At 49.3% G+C, this 20,750-nt stretch overlaps 1 protein-coding gene across 1 annotated transcript in view; it reads right to left on the bottom strand.

Moving 5' to 3' along the window:
- LOC144951902 (signal peptide, CUB and EGF-like domain-containing protein 2) overlaps nucleotides 1-20,750 on the bottom strand; it is a 44,497-nt gene that overhangs the window by 16,450 nt on the left and 7,297 nt on the right. Inside the window, exons 8-9 of the mRNA XM_078882247.1 lie at nucleotides 5,027-5,149; nucleotides 2,018-2,137 (exon numbers count right to left, since the gene is read on the bottom strand). Coding sequence (XP_078738373.1) covers nucleotides 2,018-2,137; nucleotides 5,027-5,149 — 243 coding nt within the window. The remainder of the gene's footprint in view (nucleotides 1-2,017; nucleotides 2,138-5,026; nucleotides 5,150-20,750) is intronic.

The following is a 20,750-nucleotide window of genomic DNA, read 5'->3' as shown; positions in this document are numbered from 1 at the left end:
ATGTGGTGGATGCTGTGATGGATGCTACGTTGTGATGGATGCTACGATGTGATGGATGCTATGTTGTGATGGATGCTACGATGGATGCTACGATGTGATGGATGCTATGTTGTGATGGATGCTATGATGGATGCTACGTTGTGATGGATGCTACGATGTGATGGATGCTATGTTGTGATGGATGCTACGATGGATGCTACGTTGTGATGGATGCTATGATGGATGCTACGTTGTGATGCTATGATGGATGCTACGTTGTGATGGATGCTACGATGTGATGGATGCTATGTTGTGATGGATGCTACGATGGATGCTACGATGTGATGGATGCTATGTTGTGATGGATGCTATGATGGATGCTACGTTGTGATGGATGCTACGATGTGATGGATGCTATGTTGTGATGGATGCTACGATGGATGCTACGTTGTGATGGATGCTATGATGGATGCTACGTTGTGATGCTATGATGGATGCTACGTTGTGATGGATGCTACGATGTGATGGATGCTATGTTGTGATGGATGCTACGATGGATGCTACGATGTGATGGATGCTATGTTGTGATGGATGCTATGATGGATGCTACGTTGTGATGGATGCTACGATGTGATGGATGCTATGTTGTGATGGATGCTACGATGGATGCTACGTTGTGATGGATGCTATGATGGATGCTACGTTGTGATGCTATGATGGATGCTACGTTGTGATGGATGCTACGATGTGATGGATGCTATGTTGTGATGGATGCTACGATGGATGCTACGATGTGATGGATGCTATGTTGTGATGGATGCTATGATGGATGCTACGTTGTGATGGATGCTACGATGTGATGGATGCTATGTTGTGATGGATGCTACGATGGATGCTACGTTGTGATGGATGCTATGATGGATGCTACGTTGTGATGCTATGATGGATGCTACGTTGTGATGGATGCTACGATGTGATGGATGCTATGTTGTGATGGATGCTACGATGGATGCTACGATGTGATGGATGCTATGTTGTGATGGATGCTATGATGGATGCTACGTTGTGATGGATGCTACGATGTGATGGATGCTATGTTGTGATGGATGCTACGATGGATGCTACGTTGTGATGGATGCTATGATGGATGCTACGTTGTGATGCTATGATGGATGCTACGTTGTGATGGATGCTACGATGTGATGGATGCTATGTTGTGATGGATGCTACGTTGTGATGGATGCTATGTTGTGATGGATGCTATGATGGATGCTATGTTGTGATGGATGCTATGTTGTGATGGATGCTACGTTGTGATGGATGCTATGTTGTGATGGATGCTATGATGGATGCTATGTTGTGATGGATGCTACGTTGTGATGGATGCTGTGTTGTGATGGATGCTATGTTGTGATGGATGCTATGTTGTGATGGATGCTATGTTGTGATAGATGCTATGTTGTGATGGATGCTATGTTGTGATGGATACTATGATGGATGCTATGTTGTGATGGATGCTATGTTGTGATGGATGCTATGATGGATGCTATGTTGTGATGGATGCTATGCTATGATGGATGCTATGTTGTGATGGATGCTATGTTGTGATGGATGCTATGTTGTGATGGATGCTATGATGGATGCTATGTTGTGATATATGCTATGCTATGATGGATGCTATGTTGTGATGGATGCTATGCTATGATGGATGCTATGTTGTGATGGATGCTATGTTGTGATGGATGCTATGTTGTGATGGATGCTATGATGGATGCTATGTTGTGATGGATGTTATGTTGTGATGGATGCTATGCTATGATGGATGCTATGTTGTGATGGATGCTATGCTATGATGGATGCTATGTTGTGATGGATGCTATGTTGTGATGGATGCTATGATGGATGCTATGTTGTGATAGATGCTATGTTGTGATGGATGCTACGATGGATGCTACGTTGTGATGGATGCTACGATGTGATAGATGCTATGTTGTGATAGATGCTATGTTATGATGGATGCTATGCTTGGGGGCTGTACCTCCGCAGTGCGTGAGTCCGTAGAGCGCGAACCCCGTGCGGCAGGAGCAGAGGAACCCGCCCGGCAGGTTGGAGCACGAGTGCTCACACGTGGCCAGCTGCAGCGAGCACTCGTCCACATCTACACAGACAAAGATCCCCCGTGTAGCCTTAACAGAGTGTAGGGGCAAGTGCTGTTAGCGAGCACCTATGAAGGCCGGAACGGCACACGAGGGGGTGGGTGGCCGGCACACGAGGGGGTGGGTGGCCAGCACACCACGCCCGGCCGCCTTTGTCTCCCCCAGTGGCGATGTTTACCACACACCGCACCAGGTATTCATTTAAGGCTGAGTCGACCTAGGGGAGGCCCAGGACCGGTTCAGATACACATCTACACACACAGGCACACAGACACACACAGACACACACACAGGCACACACACACACAGGCACACAGACACAAACAGACACACACACAGACACACACATATACACACACACAGACACACACACACAAATACACACACACAGACACACAGACACACACACACACAGACACACACACACAGGCAAAGGTCACCCGTGTAGCCTTCACCCACTGCTGGGGCAAGTGCCGTTAGCGAGCAGCGCCGAAACCGCGCACGAGGGGGTGGGTGGCCAGCACCCCTCGCCCGGCCGCCTTTGTCTCCCCAGTGGCGATGTTTGAGGCTAAGACTTAGCGGAGGCCCAGTAACGGTTCTGAACAGTGTCACTGATACAAACATCAATTCTATAAGTCCGATTCATGAAGATTGGCCAAGGGGCCGTCCATAAATGACGTCACGCGATTTTGGACGATTTCTTACCCCCCCCCTCGTCACACGGCGTCACAAAAAGTCAGACCCCCCCCCCTCAAATATGACGTCACAAAGATCTGCCCCCCGCCCCCCCAAAATAAAACATGCTTCAAATCGCTTTAAACTATTGTCATTGTAGTGCGTATTTAATGTGGCGCTGCACTCTGATGTTGTAGGAGAAAACATTTATTAAAAAGTCTATTTAATTAAGTAGAACGTGTTGTCTATATTTATTTAAAGTTGCGCATTTTGATGTGACGACACATTTCTCAAACCCCGCCCCCCTCGTCACACATCGTCACAAATGTCTGACCCCCCCCCCCCCTAGGTGCGTGACGTCATTTATGGACGGCCCCAAAGGAAGAGGTCCTCTGACCACACCAAGATGTGCGTCTGTGGGTCTCTGTGAGTCTGTGAGTCTCTGTGTGAGTCTGTGGGTCTCTGTGAGTCTGTGGGTCTCTGTGTGAGTCTATGGTCTCTGTGTGAGTCTGTGGGTCTCTGTGTGAGTCTGTGGGTCTCTGTGTGAGTCTGTGGGTCTCTGTGTGAGTCTGTGGGTCTCTGTGTGAGTATGTGGGTCTCTGTGTGAGTCTGTGGGTCTCTGTGTGAGTCTATATGGGTCTCTGTGTGAGTCTGTGGGTCTCTGTGTGAGTCTATGGGTCTCTGTGTGAGTCTGTGGGTCTCTGTGTGAGTCTGTGGGTCTCTGTGTGAGTCTATGGGTCTCTGTGTGAGTCTGTCGGTCTCTGTGTGAGTCTGTGGGTCTCTGTGTGAGTCTGTGGGTCTCTGTGTGAGTCTATGGGTCTCTGTGTGAGTCTGTCGGTCTCTGTGTGAGTCTATGGGTCTCTGTGTGAGTCTGTGGGTCTCTGTGTGCGTCTGTGGGTCTCTGTGTGAGTCTGTGGGTCTCTGTGTGAGTCTGTGGGTCTCTGTGTGAGTCTGTGGGTCTCTGTGAGTCTGTGGGTCTCTGTGTGAGTCTGTGGGTCTCTGTGTGAGTATGTGGGTCTCTGTGTGAGTCTGTGGGTCTCTGTGAGTCTGTGGGTCTCTGTGTGAGTCTGTGGGTCTCTGTGTGAGTCTGTGGGTCTCTGTGTGCGTCTGTGGGTCTCTGTGTGAGTCTGTGGGTCTCTGTGTGAGTCTATATGGGTCTCTGTGTGAGTCTGTGGGTCTCTGTGTGAGTCTGTACATCTCTGTGTGAGTCTGTGGGTGTCTGTGTGAGTCTGTGGGTTTCTGCGCGAGTCTGTGGGTCTCTGCGCGAGTCTGTGGGTCTCTGCGCGAGTCTGTGAGTCTCTGTGTGAGTCTATGGTCTCTGTGTGAGTCTGTGGGTCTCTGTGTGAGTCTGTGGGTCTCTGTGTGAGTCAGTGGGTGTCTGTGTGAGTCTGTGGGTGTCTGTGTGAGTCTGTAGGTCTCTGTGTGGGTCTGTGGGTCTCTGTGTGAGTCTGTGAGTCTCTGTGTGAGTCTATGGGTCTCTGTGTGAGTCTGTGGGTCTCTGTGTGAGTCTGTGGCTCTTTGTGTGAGTCTGTCGTTCTCTGTGTGAGTCTGTTGGTCTCTGTGTGAGTCTGTGGGTCTCTGTGTGAGTCTGTGAGTCTCTGTGTGAGTCAGTGGGTGTCTGTGTGAGTCTATGGGTCTCTGTGTGAGTCTATGAGTCTCTGTGTGAGTCTGTGCGTCTCTGTGTGAGTCTATGGATCTCCGTGTGAATCTGTGGGTCTCTGTGTGAGTCTGTGGGTCTCTGTGTGAGTCTACGGGTTTCTGTGTAAGTCTGTGGGTCTCTGTGTGAGTCTATGGGTCTCTGTGTGAGTCTGTGAGTCTCTGTGTGAGTCAGTGGGTGTCTGTGTGAGTCTGTGGGTCTCTGTGTGAGTCTATTGGTCTATGTGTGAGTGTATGGGTCTCTGTGTGAGTCTGTGGGTCTCTGTGTGAGTCTGTGGGTCTCTGTGTGAGTCTATGGGTCTCTCTGAGTCTATGGGTCTCTGTGTGAGTCTATGGGTCTCTGTGTGAGTCTATGGGTCTCTATGTGAGTCTATGGGTCTCTGTGTGAGTCTGTGGGTCTCTGTGTGAGTCTATGGGTCTCTGTGTGAGTCTATGGGTCTCTGTGTGGGTCTATGGGTCTCTGTGTGAGTCTGTAGGTCTCTGTGTGAGTCTGTGAGTCTAGAGCAGTGGAGGTAGCAGTGGAGAGAGCAGTGCAGGTATAATTGGAGAGAGCCTGTCACCGTGGCACGAGCGCTGGTCGGGCTGGAGGGTGAACCCCGTCCCACAGCGGCACGCGAAGCTGCCGGGGGCGTTCACGCAGAGGCCCAAACAGCCCCCGTTAGCCACAGCGCACTCGTCCACATCTGTGGGTTGGGGGGGGGAGGGGTGGGAGGGAGAGAGGGGGAGGGAGGGGAGGAAGGGAGGGGAGAGGGGTGGGGGTTTACATAAAGCAAAGTTAAAAAAAACATTTTACGAAATGATGAACGAAGCAAATTGCCGACTACACCGAGCATCTTCTTGTTTCTACTGATCGTAAGAAAAAAAAAGAGAGGGGTGGGAGGGAGAGGGGGGGGAGGGAGGGGAGGGGGGGAGGGGAGGGATGGGAGGGGGAGGGAGGGGAGAGAGGGGAGGGAGGGGTGGGAGGGAGGGAGGAGTGGGGGAGGGGGTGAGAGAGAGGGATGGGAGGGAGGGGAGGGAGGGGAGGGAGGGGTGGGAGGGAGGGAGGAGTGGGGGAGGGAGTGAGAGAGAGGGAGGAGAGGGAGGGATGGAAGGGAGGGAGCGAGGGGAGGGGTGGGAGGGAGGGAGGAGTGGGGGAGGGGGTGAGAGAGAGGGATGGGAGGGAGGGGAGGGAGGGGAGGGATGGAAGGAAGGGGAGGGAGGGGGGGAGGAGAGGGAGGTCAGGCAGGTGCCTTCGCCGCTATGGTGCTGGTAGCGCAGCATCAGCAGGGGATCTTGTGATGGGTATTTTGAGGGTGATTTGTTTTCTTATTTGTGTCTATGAACACAGTAACACACAATGGGACTAATGTTACACGGGAAACTCGCGTTAAATCTTTGATTAAAAGAAAAATACAAACAAACGACATGATGAACGAAGTAAAGTGCCGAAAGACTGAGCATCTTTCTCGTCTGATCGTTCAAAAAAAAAAGGAAGGAAGGGGAGGGAGGGGTGGGGAGTGAGAAGGGAGGGAGGGGTGGGAGGGGGTGGGAGAGAGGGAGGAGAGGGAGGGATGGAAGGGAGGGAGCGAGGGGAGGGATGGAAGGGAGGGGAGGGAGAGGTGGGATGGAAGGGAGGGAGGGGAGGGAGGGAAGGATGTGTGACGAAGGGGGGGGGGGGTTTGAGAAATGTGACGTCACATCAAAATGCGCAACTTTAAATAAATATAGACAAACACGTTCTACTTAATTAAATAGACGTTTTAATAAATGTTTTCTCCTACAACATCAGAGTGTCAGAGTGCAGCGCCACATTAACTACGCACTATAATGACAATAGATTGGAGCGACTATTTAAGCTGAGATGGAGGGGGGGGAAGAGCGCCTTGACAAAATAATTTGCATATCAAGATGAATTTAGCATATTTATGGGAAATGCAGATATGCGATTAGCACTGCTTGTGAAATGCGCTGGAGGCTTGGCGTGAGAATTATTTTAGAATGTTTTATTTTTATTATTTTATTATTTCCATTCTACGCGACTTTACCGAAAGAACCCCAAAAAGACAACTGTTTTTGTTGCCAGAAAAAAAAGGGGGAAAACGCGATCATCAAAACTTCGCGACTTCGATGAGCGACATCGCGTCGAGCTCGTGTAGAGGGATCGATCCCAACGCCGCTCGCCTTCAACAGACGACGACGTCGCAACCGTAGTTCACGCGACAACCACGAGGTTCAACTACCGAAGTTGAACTTAAATTTCGATTTAAAGCTTTCGTGACTGCAGGGATTCATCTTCTTGGTTCTTTCGGTAAAGTCACGTAGAAGGGAAGTAATAAAATAATAAAAATAAAACATAATAAAATAATTCTCACGACGTTTCGGCCACAACGCAAGCAGCCGTCCTCAGGTGAAACCAGGTCTGTCGAGGCGACAGTGTCTTTCAGACAAACAAGCGTCTTTCAGACAAACATAATAAAATAATTCTCACGTCGGGAGAATTATTTTATTATGTTTTATTTTTATTATTTTATTTCTTCCCTTCTACGTGACTTTACCGAAAGAACCAAGAAGATGAAGTTGAACTTCTTTCGCATCGTACGGAGAGCCAACCGCGCTGACCAGAGCCTATAGGGGTGATCTTTGTGTAACTGTGCATCGGAGTGGATGTGCGTGCGTGGATGTGTGTGTGTGGATGTGTGTGCGTGGATGTGGATGTGTGTGGGTGTGTGGATGTGCGTGCGTGGATGTGCGTGTGTGGATGTACGTGCGTTGATGTGCGTGTGTGGATGTGTTTGCGTGGATGTGCGTGTGTGGATGTGCGTGCGTTGATGTGCGTGCGTGGATGTGCGTGTGTGGATGTGCGTGCGTGGATGTGCGTGTGTGGATGTGCGTGTGTGGATGTGTGTGCGTGCATGTGCGTGCGTGGGTGTGCGTGCGTGGATGTGCGTGCGTGCGTGGATGTGCGTGCGTTGATGTGCGAGCGTGGCTGTGCGTGCGTTGATGTGCGTGTGTGGATGTGCGTGCGTGGATGTGCGTGCGTGCGTGGATGTGCGTGCGTTGATGTGCGTGTGTGGATGTGCGTGCGTTGATGTGCGTGCGTGGATGTGCGTGCGTGGATGTGCGTGCGTGCAATCGAATGAGTAATGCACCGTCGCGTGCGTGCCGTGCGCGCACCAGAGGTATGCCCCGCGATGAGCTGCGAGCCAGCGTTGCGTGGATCGTGATGAGCGCGCGATCGCGCCGTGTGCGTGTGGGGAGCAAGTTATGCCCCATGCGTGGCGTGCCCCGAATTCGGCTCCCGATCAAACGCGGACTCCTCATTCCGTGCGCGCCAGCCTCCACGAGACGGTCGAAACTTCCTACCCCATCGCTACCCCGCGACACACACCTGCTACACATTTTTTGAGTGCCGGAATTCTCTGTGCGCACGTGTGCGTGCGTGTGTGCGTGCTTGCGTGCGTGCGCGCGCGTGTTTGTGCGTGTGTGCGTGCGGTGAACATCTTTACTTGGCCCAGCCGTGGATGATCGGAGAGTGCGGGGGAAGGAAAAAAAACTAAACACAACCAAGTAAACATTGCCACTGTGTAAGACATTGCCACTCTGTGTAAGTCATTGCCACTCTGTGTCATTGCCACTCTGTGTCATTGCCACTCTGTGTCATTGCCACTCTGTGTAAGTCATTGCCACTCTGTGTCATTGCCACTCTGTGTAAGTCATTGCCACTCTGTGTAAGTCATTGCCACTCTGTGTCATTGCCACTCTGTGTAAGTCATTGCCACTCTGTGTCATTGCCACTCTGTGTAAGTCATTGCCACTCTGTGTCATTGCCACTCTGTGTAGGTCATTGCCACTCTGTGTAAGTCATTGCCACTCTGTGTAGGTCATTGCCACTCTGTGTAGGTCATTGCCACTCTGTGTAAGTCATTGCCACTCTGTGTAGGTCATTGCCACTCTGTGTAGGTCATTGCCACTCTGTGTAAGTCATTGCCACTCTGTGTAAGTCATTGCCACTCTGTGTCATTGCCACTCTGTGTAAGTCATTGCCACTCTGTGTAAGTCATTGCCACTCTGTGTAAGTCATTGCCACTCTGTGTAAGTCATTGCCACTCTGTGTAAGTCATTGCCACTCTGTGTAAGTCATTGCCACTCTGTGTCATTGCCACTCTGTGTAAGTCATTGCCACTCTGTGTAAGTCATTGCCACTCTGTGTAAGTCATTGCCACTCTGTGTCATTGCCACTCTGTGTAAGTCATTGCCACTCTGTGTAAGTCATTGCCACTCTGTGTAAGTCATTGCCACTCTGTGTAAGACATTGCCACTCTGTGTAAGTCATTGCCACTCTGTGTAAGACATTGCCACTCTGTGTAAGACATTGCCACTCTGTGTAGGTCATTGCCACTCTGTGTAGGTCATTGCCACTCTGTGTAAGACATTGCCACTCTGTGTAGGTCATTGCCACTCTGTGTAAGTCATTGCCACTCTGTGTAAGACATTGCCACTCTGTGTAAGACATTGCCACTCTGTGTAGGTCATTGCCACTCTGTGTAGGTCATTGCCACTCTGTGTAAGTCATTGCCACTCTGTGTAAGTCATTGCCACTCTGTGTAAGTCATTGCCACTCTGTGTAAGTCATTGCCACTCTGTGTAAGTCATTGCCACTCTGTGTAAGTCATTGCCACTCTGTGTAAGACATTGCCACTCTGTGTAAGTCATTGCCACTCTGTGTAAGTCATTGCCACTCTGTGTAAGTCATTGCCACTCTGTGTAAGACATTGCCACTCTGTGTAAGTCATTGCCACTCTGTGTAAGACATTGCCACTCTGTGTAAGTCATTGCCACTCTGTGTAGGTCATTGCCACTCTGTGTAAGTCATTGCCACTCTGTGTAAGTCATTGCCACTCTGTGTAAGTCATTGCCACTCTGTGACATTGCCACTCTGTGTAAGACATTGCCACTCTGTGTAAGACATTGCCACTCTGTGACATTGCCACTCTGTGTAAGTCATTGCCACCCTGTGTAAGACATTGCCACTCTGTGTAAGACATTGCCACTCTGTGACATTGCCACTCTGTGTAAGACATTGCCACTCTGTGTAAGACATTGCCACTCTGTGTAAGTCATTGCCACTCTGTGTAAGTCATTGCCACTCTGTGTAAGTCATTGCCACTCTGTGTAAGTCATTGCCACTCTGTGACATTGCCACTCTGTGTAAGACATTGCCACTCTGTGTAAGTCATTGCCACTCTGTGTAAGTCATTGCCACTCTGTGTAAGTCATTGCCACTCTGTGTAAGTCATTGCCACTCTGTGTAAGTCATTGCCACTCTGTGTAAGACATTGCCACTCTGTGTAGGTCATTGCCACTCTGTGTAAGACATTGCCACTCTGTGTAAGACATTGCCACTCTGTGACATTGCCACTCTGTGTAAGTCATTGCCACTCTGTGTAAGTCATTGCCACTCTGTGTAAGACATTGCCACTCTGTGTAAGTCATTGCCACTCTGTGTAAGACATTGCCACTCTGTGTAAGACATTGCCACTCTGTGTAAGACATTGCCACTCTGTGACATTGCCACTCTGTGTAAGTCATTGCCACTCTGTGTAAGTCATTGTCACTCTGTGTAAGTCATTGCCACTCTGTGTAAGACATTGCCACTCTGTGTAAGACATTGCCACTCTGTGTAAGACATTGCCACTCTGTGTAAGTCATTGCCACTCTGTGTAAGTCATTGCTACTCTGTGTAAGTCATTGCCACTCTGTGTCATTGCCACTCTGTGTAAGTCATTGCCACTCTGTGTAAGTCATTGCTACTCTGTGTAAGTCATTGCCACTCTGTGTAAGTCATTGCCACTCTGTGTAAGTCATTGCCACTCTGTGTAAGACATTGCCACTCTGTGTAAGACATTGCCACTCTGTGTAAGTCATTGCCACTCTGTGTAAGACATTGCCACTCTGTGTAAGTCATTGCCACTCTGTGTACGTCATTGCCACTCTGTGTAAGTCATTGCCACTCTGTGTAAGTCATTGCCACTCTGTGTAAGTCATTGCCACTCTGTGTAAGACATTGCCACTCTGTGTAAGACATTGCCACTCTGTGTAAGACATTGCCACTCTGTGTAAGTCATTGCCACTCTGTGTAAGACATTGCCACTCTGTGTAAGTCATTGCCACTCTGTGTAGGTCATTGCCACTCTGTGTAAGTCATTGCCACTCTGTGTAGGTCATTGCCACTCTGTGTAAGTCATTGCCACTCTGTGTACGTCATTGCCACTCTGTGTAAGTCATTGCCACTCTGTGTAAGTCATTGCCACTCTGTGTAAGTCATTGCCACTCTGTGTAAGACATTGCCACTCTGTGTAAGACATTGCCACTCTGTGTAAGACATTGCCACTCTGTGTAAGTCATTGCCACTCTGTGTAAGACATTGCCACTCTGTGTAAGTCATTGCCACTCTGTGTAGGTCATTGCCACTCTGTGTAAGTCATTGCCACTCTGTGTAAGTCATTGCCACTCTGTGTAAGTCATTGCCACTCTGTGTAGGTCATTGCCACTCTGTGTAAGTCATTGCCACTCTGTGTAAGTCATTGCCACTCTGTGTAAGACATTGCCACTCTGTGTAAGTCATTGCCACTCTGTGTAGGTCATTGCCACTCTGTGTAAGTCATTGCCACTCTGTGTAAGTCATTGCCACTCTGTGTAAGACATTGCCACTCTGTGTAAGTCATTGCCACTCTGTGTAAGTCATTGCCACTCTGTGTAAGTCATTGCCACTCTGTGTAGGTCATTGCCACTCTGTGTAAGTCATTGCCACTCTGTGTAAGACATTGCCACTCTGTGTAAGTCATTGCCACTCTGTGTAAGACATTGCCACTCTGTGTAAGTCATTGCCACTCTGTGTAGGTCATTGCCACTCTGTGTAAGACATTGCCACTCTGTGTAAGTCATTGCCACTCTGTGTAGGTCATTGCCACTCTGTGTAAGTCATTGCCACTCTGTGTAAGTCATTGCCACTCTGTGTAAGTCATTGCCACTCTGTGTAAGTCATTGCCACTCTGTGTAGGTCATTGCCACTCTGTGTAAGACATTGCCACTCTGTGTAAGTCATTGCCACTCTGTGTAAGTCATTGCCACTCTGTGTAAGTCATTGCCACTCTGTGTAAGACATTGCCACTCTGTGTAAGTCATTGCCACTCTGTGTAGGTCATTGCCACTCTGTGTAGGTCATTGCCACTCTGTGTAGGTCATTGCCACTCTGTGTAAGTCATTGCCACTCTGTGTAAGTCATTGCCACTCTGTGTAAGTCATTGCCACTCTGTGTAGGTCATTGCCACTCTGTGTAAGACATTGCCACTCTGTGTAGGTCATTGCCACTCTGTGTAAGTCATTGCCACTCTGTGTAGGTCATTGCCACTCTGTGTAAGTCATTGCCACTCTGTGTAAGTCATTGCCACTCTGTGTAAGTCATTGCCACTCTGTGTAGGTCATTGCCACTCTGTGTAAGACATTGCCACTCTGTGTAGGTCATTGCCACTCTGTGTAGGTCATTGCCACTCTGTGTAGGTCATTGCCACTCTGTGTAGGTCATTGCCACTCTGTGTAGGTCATTGCCACTCTGTGTAAGTCATTGCCACTCTGTGTAAGTCATTGCCACTCTGTGTAGGTCATTGCCACTCTGTGTAAGACATTGCCACTCTGTGTAGGTCATTGCCACTCTGTGTAGGTCATTGCCACTCTGTGTAGGTCATTGCCACTCTGTGTAAGTCATTGCCACTCTGTGTAAGTCATTGCCACTCTGTGTAGGTCATTGCCACTCTGTGTAAGACATTGCCACTCTGTGTAAGACATTGCCACTCTGTGTAAGACATTGCCACTCTGTGTAAGTCATTGCCACTCTGTGTAAGTCATTGCCACTCTGTGTAGGTCATTGCCACTCTGTGTAAGTCATTGCCACTCTGTGTAAGTCATTGCCACTCTGTGTAAGACATTGCCACTCTGTGTAAGACATTGCCACTCTGTGTAAGTCATTGCCACTCTGTGTAAGTCATTGCCACTCTGTGTAAGTCATTGCCACTCTGTGTAAGACATTGCCACTCTGTGTAAGACATTGCCACTCTGTGTAAGTCATTGCCACTATGTGTAAGTCATTGCCACTCTGTGTAAGTCATTGCCACTCTGTGTAAGTCATTGCCACTCTGTGTAAGACATTGCCACTCTGTGTAAGACATTGCCACTATGTGTAAGACATTGCCACTCTGTGTAAGACATTGCCACTCTGTGTAAGTCATTGCCACTCTGTGTAAGTCATTGCCACTCTGTGTAAGACATTGCCACTCTGTGTAAGTCATTGCCACTCTGTGTAAGTCATTGCCACTCTGTGTAAGTCATTGCCACTCTGTGTAAGACATTGCCACTCTGTGTAAGTCATTGCCACTCTGTGTAAGTCATTGCCACTCTGTGTAAGTCATTGCCACTCTGTGTAAGTCATTGCCACTCTGTGTAAGTCATTGCCACTCTGTGTAAGTCATTGCCACTCTGTGTAAGTCATTGCCACTCTGTGTAAGTCATTGCCACTCTGTGTAAGTCATTGCCACTCTGTGTAAGACATTGCCACTCTGTGTAAGTCATTGCCACTCTGTGTAAGTCATTGCCACTCTGTGTAAGACATTGCCACTCTGTGTAAGTCATTGCCACTCTGTGTAAGACATTGCCACTCTGTGTAAGTCATTGCCACTCTGTGTAAGTCATTGCCACTCTGTGTAAGTCATTGCCACTCTGTGTAAGTCATTGCCACTCTGTGTAAGACATTGTCACTCTGTGTAAGTCATTGCCACTCTGTGTAAGTCATTGCCACTCTGTGTAAGTCATTGCCACTCTGTGTAAGACATTGCCACTCTGTGTAAGTCATTGCCACTCTGTGTAAGTCATTGCCACTCTGTGTAAGTCATTGCCACTCTGTGTAAGACATTGCCACTCTGTGTAGGTCATTGCCACTCTGTGTAAGTCATTGCCACTCTGTGTAAGTCATTGCCACTCTGTGTAAGACATTGCCACTCTGTGTAAGTCATTGCCACTCTGTGTAAGTCATTGCCACTCTGTGTAAGACATTGCCACTCTGTGTAAGTCATTGCCACTCTGTGTAGGTCATTGCCACTCTGTGTAAGTCATTGCCACTCTGTGTAAGACATTGCCACTCTGTGTAAGACATTGCCACTCTGTGTAAGTCATTGCCACTCTGTGTAAGTCATTGCCACTCTGTGTAAGACATTGCCACTCTGTGTAAGTCATTGCCACTCTGTGTAGGTCATTGCCACTCTGTGTAAGTCATTGCCACTCTGTGTAAGTCATTGCCACTCTGTGTAAGACATTGCCACTCTGTGTAAGTCATTGCCACTCTGTGTAAGTCATTGCCACTCTGTGTAAGTCATTGCCACTCTGTGTAAGTCATTGCCACTCTGTGTAAGACATTGCCACTCTGTGTAAGACATTGCCACTCTGTGTAAGTCATTGCCACTCTGTGTAGGTCATTGCCACTCTGTGTGAGACATTGCCACTCTGTGTAAGACATTGCCACTCTGTGTAAGTCATTGCCACTCTGTGTAAGTCATTGCCACTCTGTGTAAGACATTGCCACTCTGTGTAAGACATTGCCACTCTGTGTAAGTCATTGCCACTCTGTGTCATTGCCACTCTGTGTCATTGCCACTCTGTGTAAGTCATTGCCACTCTGTGTAGGACATTGCCACTCTGTGTAAGTCATTGCCACTCTGTGTAAGACATTGCCACTCTGTGTAAGACATTGCCACTCTGTGTAAGACATTGCCACTCTGTGTAAGACATTGCCACTCTGTGTAAGACATTGCCACTCTGTGTAGGACATTGCCACTCTGTGTAAGTCATTGCCACTCTGTGTAAGTCATTGCCACTCTGTGTAAGTCATTGCCACTCTGTGTAAGTCATTGCCACTCTGTGTAAGTCATTGCCACTCTGTGTAAGTCATTGCCACTCTGTGTAAGTCATTGCCACTCTGTGTAGGTCATTGCCACTCTGTGTAGGTCATTGCCACTCTGTGTAAGTCATTGCCACTCTGTGTAAGTCATTGCCACTCTGTGTAGGTCATTGCCACTCTGTGTAAGTCATTGCCACTCTGTGTAGGTCATTGCCACTCTGTGTAAGTCATTGCCACTCTGTGTAAGTCATTGCCACTCTGTGTAAGTCATTGCCACTCTGTGTAAGTCATTGCCACTCTGTGTAAGTCATTGCCACTCTGTGTAAGTCATTGCCACTCTGTGTAGGTCATTGCCACTCTGTGTAAGTCATTGCCACTCTGTGTAAGTCATTGCCACTCTGTGTAGGTCATTGCCACTCTGTGTAAGTCATTGCCACTCTGTGTCATTGCCACTCTGTGTAAGACATTGCCACTCTGTGTAAGACATTGCCACTCTGTGTAAGTCATTGCCACTCTGTGTAAGTCATTGCCACTCTGTGTAAGTCATTGCCACTCTGTGTAAGTCATTGCCACTCTGTGTAGGTCATTGCCACTCTGTGTAAGTCATTGCCACTCTGTGTAAGTCATTGCCACTCTATGTAAGACATTGTAAGTCATTGCCACTCTGTGTAAGACATTGCCACTCTGTGTAAGTCATTGCCACTCTGTGTAAGACATTGCCACTCTGTGTAAGTCATTGCCACTCTGTGTAAGTCATTGCCACTCTGTGTAGGTCATTGCCACTCTGTGTAAGTCATTGCCACTCTGTGTAAGACATTGCCACTCTGTGTAAGTCATTGCCACTCTGTGTAAGTCATTGCCACTCTGTGTAAGTCATTGCCACTCTGTGTAGGTCATTGCCACTCTGTGTAAGTCATTGCCACTCTGTGTAAGTCATTGCCACTCTGTGTAAGACATTGCCACTCTGTGTAAGTCATTGCCACTCTGTGTAAGTCATTGCCACTCTGTGTAAGTCATTGCCACTCTGTGTAGGTCATTGCCACTCTGTGTAAGTCATTGCCACTCTGTGTAAGTCATTGCCACTCTGTGTAGGTCATTGCCACTCTGTGTAAGTCATTGCCACTCTGTGTAAGTCATTGCCACTCTGTGTAAGTCATTGCCACTCTGTGTAGGTCATTGCCACTCTGTGTAAGTCATTGCCACTCTGTGTAGGTCATTGCCACTCTGTGTAAGTCATTGCCACTCTGTGTAAGTCATTGCCACTCTGTGTAAGTCATTGCCACTCTGTGTAGGTCATTGCCACTCTGTGTAAGTCATTGCCACTCTGTGTAAGACATTGCCACTCTGTGTAAGTCATTGCCACTCTGTGTAAGTCATTGCCACTCTGTGTAGGTCATTGCCACTCTGTGTAAGACATTGCCACTCTGTGTAAGTCATTGCCACTCTGTGTCATTGCCACTCTGTGTCATTGCCACTCTGTGTAAGACATTGCCACTCTGTGTAAGACATTGCCACTCTGTGTAAGTCATTGCCACTCTGTGTAAGTCATTGCCACTCTGTGTAGGTCATTGCCACTCTGTGTAAGTCATTGCCACTCTGTGTAAGACATTGCCACTCTGTGTAAGTCATTGCCACTCTGTGTAAGTCATTGCCACTCTGTGTAGGTCATTGCCACTCTGTGTAAGTCATTGCCACTCTGTGTAAGACATTGCCACTCTGTGTAAGTCATTGCCACTCTGTGTAAGTCATTGCCACTCTGTGTAGGTCATTGCCACTCTGTGTAAGTCATTGCCACTCTGTGTAAGACATTGCCACTCTGTGTAAGTCATTGCCACTCTGTGTAGGTCATTGCCACTCTGTGTAAGTCATTGCCACTCTGTGTAAGACATTGCCACTCTGTGTAAGACATTGCCACTCTGTGTAGGTCATTGCCACTCTGTGTAAGACATTGCCACTCTGTGTAAGTCATTGCCACTCTGTGTAAGACATTGCCACTCTGTGTAGGTCATTGCCACTCTGTGTAAGACATTGCCACTCTGTGTAAGTCATTGCCACTCTGTGTAAGACATTGCCACTCTATCTAAGACATTGAGGTGCGTGTAGCCAAGGCGAACCCAGCTGCAGAGAGGGGGGAGACAGCGTGGGAGGAGGGGAGGGGGAGGGCGAGGTGGATCCGGAATACTTCGATTGCCGGCTAACACCTGTGCCTAAGCGAGGCCACATTTTCTCAAAATCTTAAAACAAGTTTCTGTTTTCCGTAGGAAGCGACAGATATTGATGGGTGGGGGTAGCGAGCGGTGAGTGTGGGTGGATTTTTTTTTTATTTTTCTGAACGAATAATTTTTTTTTTACGTGATGTCTTTTTTTCTAAAATTGAATTTTTTAAGGATATATTAGAATTTTTTGTATTTTTTTTTATTATTCTGAGAAGACGGCCAAAATGTGAAACATGCAGCTTACCCCGCACCCCTCCCCCTGCTCCCCCGCCGAAAACAAAGACGCAAACAACTTTGATCGGCTGAGATTTTGACTTTCAACTTTCGCGACTGCTGGAATTCATATTCTTGGTTCTATCGATAAAGTCGCGTAGATAGAAAATAAAATTAAAATAAAATAAAACATTTATTCTATTTCATGGGACCTTTTTTGCCAGTACCAAAATGTGATGAGAATAGGTTTTTCCCCTTTTTTCTGGCAACAAAACAGCTGTGTTAAGATGTTAAAACACCAAACTGAAACCTTTATACAAGGAATTATGTCTGCGTTAGCCACAATGCTTGTGGTCGAAATGTAAAAAAACACACTGATAAAATATTGGCATTGTCCTTGAAACTGATTGGTCCACACCAGAGACAGCTTTCTTTTGAGCCTAGTCTCAAACGGTGTTGTTAGACAACGTCTCAAAGGTTTCAGTTTGGTGGTTTAACATCTTAACACCTTTTTTGTTGCCAGATAAAAGGGGAAAACCCATTATCATAAATAATATTTTTTTAAAAATTTACATTTTAAAATATATATTTTATTTTCTATCTACGTGACTTTACAGAAAGAACCAAGAATTTTAATCGGCTTCTGGAATCGGCTAAATGTGCTCGCCCGCTCGCTCGCAATTCGCGCGGGGGGTGGGGGGGGGTGACGCCTGTTTACGCATTCCCTGCGTCCCGCTGTCTTATCTGTCTGTGTGTGTCTGTGTGTTGTCTGTCTGTGTGTCTGTGTGTGTGTGTCTGTGTGTCTGTCTGTGTGTGTGTGTACGTGAGTTGTCTGTCTGTGTGTGTCTGTCTGTCTGTCTGTGTGTTGTCTGTGTGTCTGTCTGTGTGTCTGTCTGTGTGTGTCTGTGTGTGTGTCTGTGTGTGTCTGTGTGTGTGTCTGTGTGTGTGTCTGTCTGTGTGTCTGTGTGTCTGTGTGTGTATCTGTCTGTCTGTCTGTGTGTTGTCTGTCTGTGTGTTGTCTGTCTGTGTGTGTCTGTTTGTGTGTGTCTGTGTGTGTGTGTCTGTGTGTGTGTCTGTGTGTGTCTGTCTGTGTGTCTGTGTGTGTCTGTCTATGTGTTGTCTGTCTGGCCTGGCACAAGCGTCGTGGTGACGTCACCGCCACTTAGTGGCGAATGGCGGTTGTCGTTGTTGTCTGTCTGTGTGTTGTCTGTCTGTGTGTGTCTGTCTGTTTGTGTGTGTCTCTGTGTGTGTGTCTGTGTGTGTGTCTGTCGACACTTCACGTGGCCTCAAGGTGCACATGGCCTGGCACAAGCGTCGTGGTGACGTCATCGCCACTACTTGGCGAATGGCGGTTGTTGTTGTTGTGTGAGTGTTGCGTGCGCGAGACTCGTTGGGGTCACGTAGCTCTCGTCCCCGTGCCTCTCTCTCAACACCGTGTGTGTGTATATGTGTGTAAGAGTATGTGTGTGTATGTTCAGATGAGTGTGTGGGGAGCGGTGGTGAAGCGGTTAGTGCTACGCTGCGCTACGAACCCGGCCACCCGAGTTCGATTCCCGCTCACGGCCTAAACCGGTGACGATTATTTGAACCGGTCCTAGGCCTCCCCTAGGTCGACTCAGCCTCAAATTAGTACCTGATGCTATGTGTAAACATCGCCGTTAGGGAGACAAAGGCGGCCGGGCGTGGTGTTGGCCACCCACCCCCTCGTGTGCTGTACCGGCCTTCATAGGTGCTCGCTAACAGCACTTGCCCCAACAGCCTCTGTAGACTATATGGGGGATCTTTGTCTTTGTTTTGGCCTGTGCATGTGTAGTGGTGATACGCGCTGGCAGTAGGGATCGTGGGGTAGCGCGTGGTGATTGGCTGTGTGTTGGTGACGCGCGCTGACGGTGATGGATCGTAGGTCAGCGCGGGGTCATGGGTTATGTGATGGTGATTGGCTGTGTGTTGGTGACGCGCGCTGACAGTGATGGATCGTGTGGCAGCGCGTGGGGATTGGTTATGTGCGCTGACACAAGAAGGGATCGTGTGGCAGCGCATGATGATTGGTCGGCTAGGGTGGGTGCTCACATCGCGGTCCGCATAGGCTCCGTCTCCTTGGAGCGGAGGGCTATATAAGGCGGTGCGCGCGGGCGCTCGGGGAGTTGTTGGTGACCAGTGAAGACGGAAGACGGAGGAGGAAGAGATAGGGCCCTGAGACCCCTAGTCCCGCTGTCCTTGTAAGGACCGGGGCCCTGTGTGGCTCAGAGGCGGGACCTTGGGACCCGGGGGCCGGACGTCCGTGTGAGGACCGGGCCGCGGGACCCAGTGGTCGTGATCCATACCCAAGCTGGGGTGAGTCTAGAGGTTCCCCCGGATGCTACGGGGCTGGAATGCCCGTGTGTGTGTAGCCGGGTGGAACGTGTAGCGTGAGCTGTAGTAACCACACGTGTCGGGTGGAACGTGTAGCGTGAGCTGTAGTAACCACACGTGTCGGGTGGAACGTGTAGCGTGAGCTGTAGTAACCACACGTGTCGGGTGGAACGTGTAGCGTGAGCTGTAGTGACCACACGTGTCGGGTGGAACGTGTAGCGTGAGCTGTAGTGACCACATGTGTCGGGTGGAACATGTAGCGTGAGCTGTAGTGACCACACGTGTCGGGTGGAACGTGTAGCGTGAGCTGTAGTGACCACATGTGTCGGGTGGAACATGTAGCGTGAGCTGTAGTGACCACACGTGTCGGGTGGAACGTGTAGCGTGAGCTGTAGTGACCACATGTGTCGGGTGGAACGTGTAGCGTGAGCTGTAGTGACCACACGTGTCGGGTGGAACGTGTAGCGTGAGCTGTAGTAACCACACGTGTCGGGTGGAACGTGTAGCGTGAGCTGTAGTAACCACATGTGTCGGGTGGAACATGTAGCGTGAGCTGTAGTGACCACACGTGTCGGGTGGAACGTGTAGCGTGAGCTGTAGTGACCACATGTGTCGGGTGGAACGTGTAGCGTGAGCTGTAGTAACCACATGTGTCGGGTGGAACATGTAGCGTGAGCTGTAGTGACCACACGTGTCGGGTGGAACGTGTAGCGTGAGCTGTAGTGACCACACGTGTCGGGTGGAACATGTAGCGTGAGCTGTAGTGACCACACGTGTCGGGTGGAACATGTAGCGTGAGCTGTAGTGACCACATGTGTCGGGTGGAACGTGTAGCGTGAGCTGTAGTGACCACACGTGTCGGGTGGAACATGTAGCGTGAGCTGTAGTGACCACACGTGTCGGGTGGAACGTGTAGCGTGAGCTGTAGTGACCACATGTGTCGGGTGGAACGTGTAGCGTGAGCTGTAGTGACCACACGTGTCGGGTGGAACGTGTAGCGTGAGCTGTAGTGACCACATGTGTCGGGTGGAACGTGTAGCGTGAGCTGTAGTAACCACACGTGTCGGGTGGAACGTGTAGCGTGAGCTGTAGTAACCACATGTGTCGGGTGGAACGTGTAGCGTGAGCTGTAGTGACCACACGTGTCGGGTGGAACGTGTAGCGTGAGCTGTAGTGACCACACGTGTCGGGTGGAACGTGTAGCGTGAGCTGTAGTGACCACACGTGTCGGGTGGAACGTGTAGCGTGAGCTGTAGTAACCACACGTGTCGGGTGGAACGTGTAGCGTGAGCTGTAGTAACCACATGTGTCGGGTGGAACGTGTAGCGTGAGCTGTAGTAACCACATGTGTCGGGTGGAACGTGTAGCGTGAGCTGTAGTGACCACACGTGTCGGGTGGAACGTGTAGCGTGAGCTGTAGTGACCACACGTGTCGGGTGGAACGTGTAGCGTGAGCTGTAGTAACCACACGTGTCGGGTGGAACGTGTAGCGTGAGCTGTAGTAACCACACGTGTCGGGTGGAACGTGTAGCGTGAGCTGTAGTAACCACACGTGTCGGGTGGAACGTGTAGCGTGAG

This window comes from Lampetra fluviatilis, chromosome 64 (genome assembly GCF_964198595.1).
Source record: "Lampetra fluviatilis chromosome 64, kcLamFluv1.1, whole genome shotgun sequence".
Classification (NCBI taxonomy): Eukaryota; Metazoa; Chordata; class Hyperoartia; order Petromyzontiformes; family Petromyzontidae; genus Lampetra; species Lampetra fluviatilis.
This window is presented reverse-complemented; position numbering and strand designations above follow the sequence as displayed.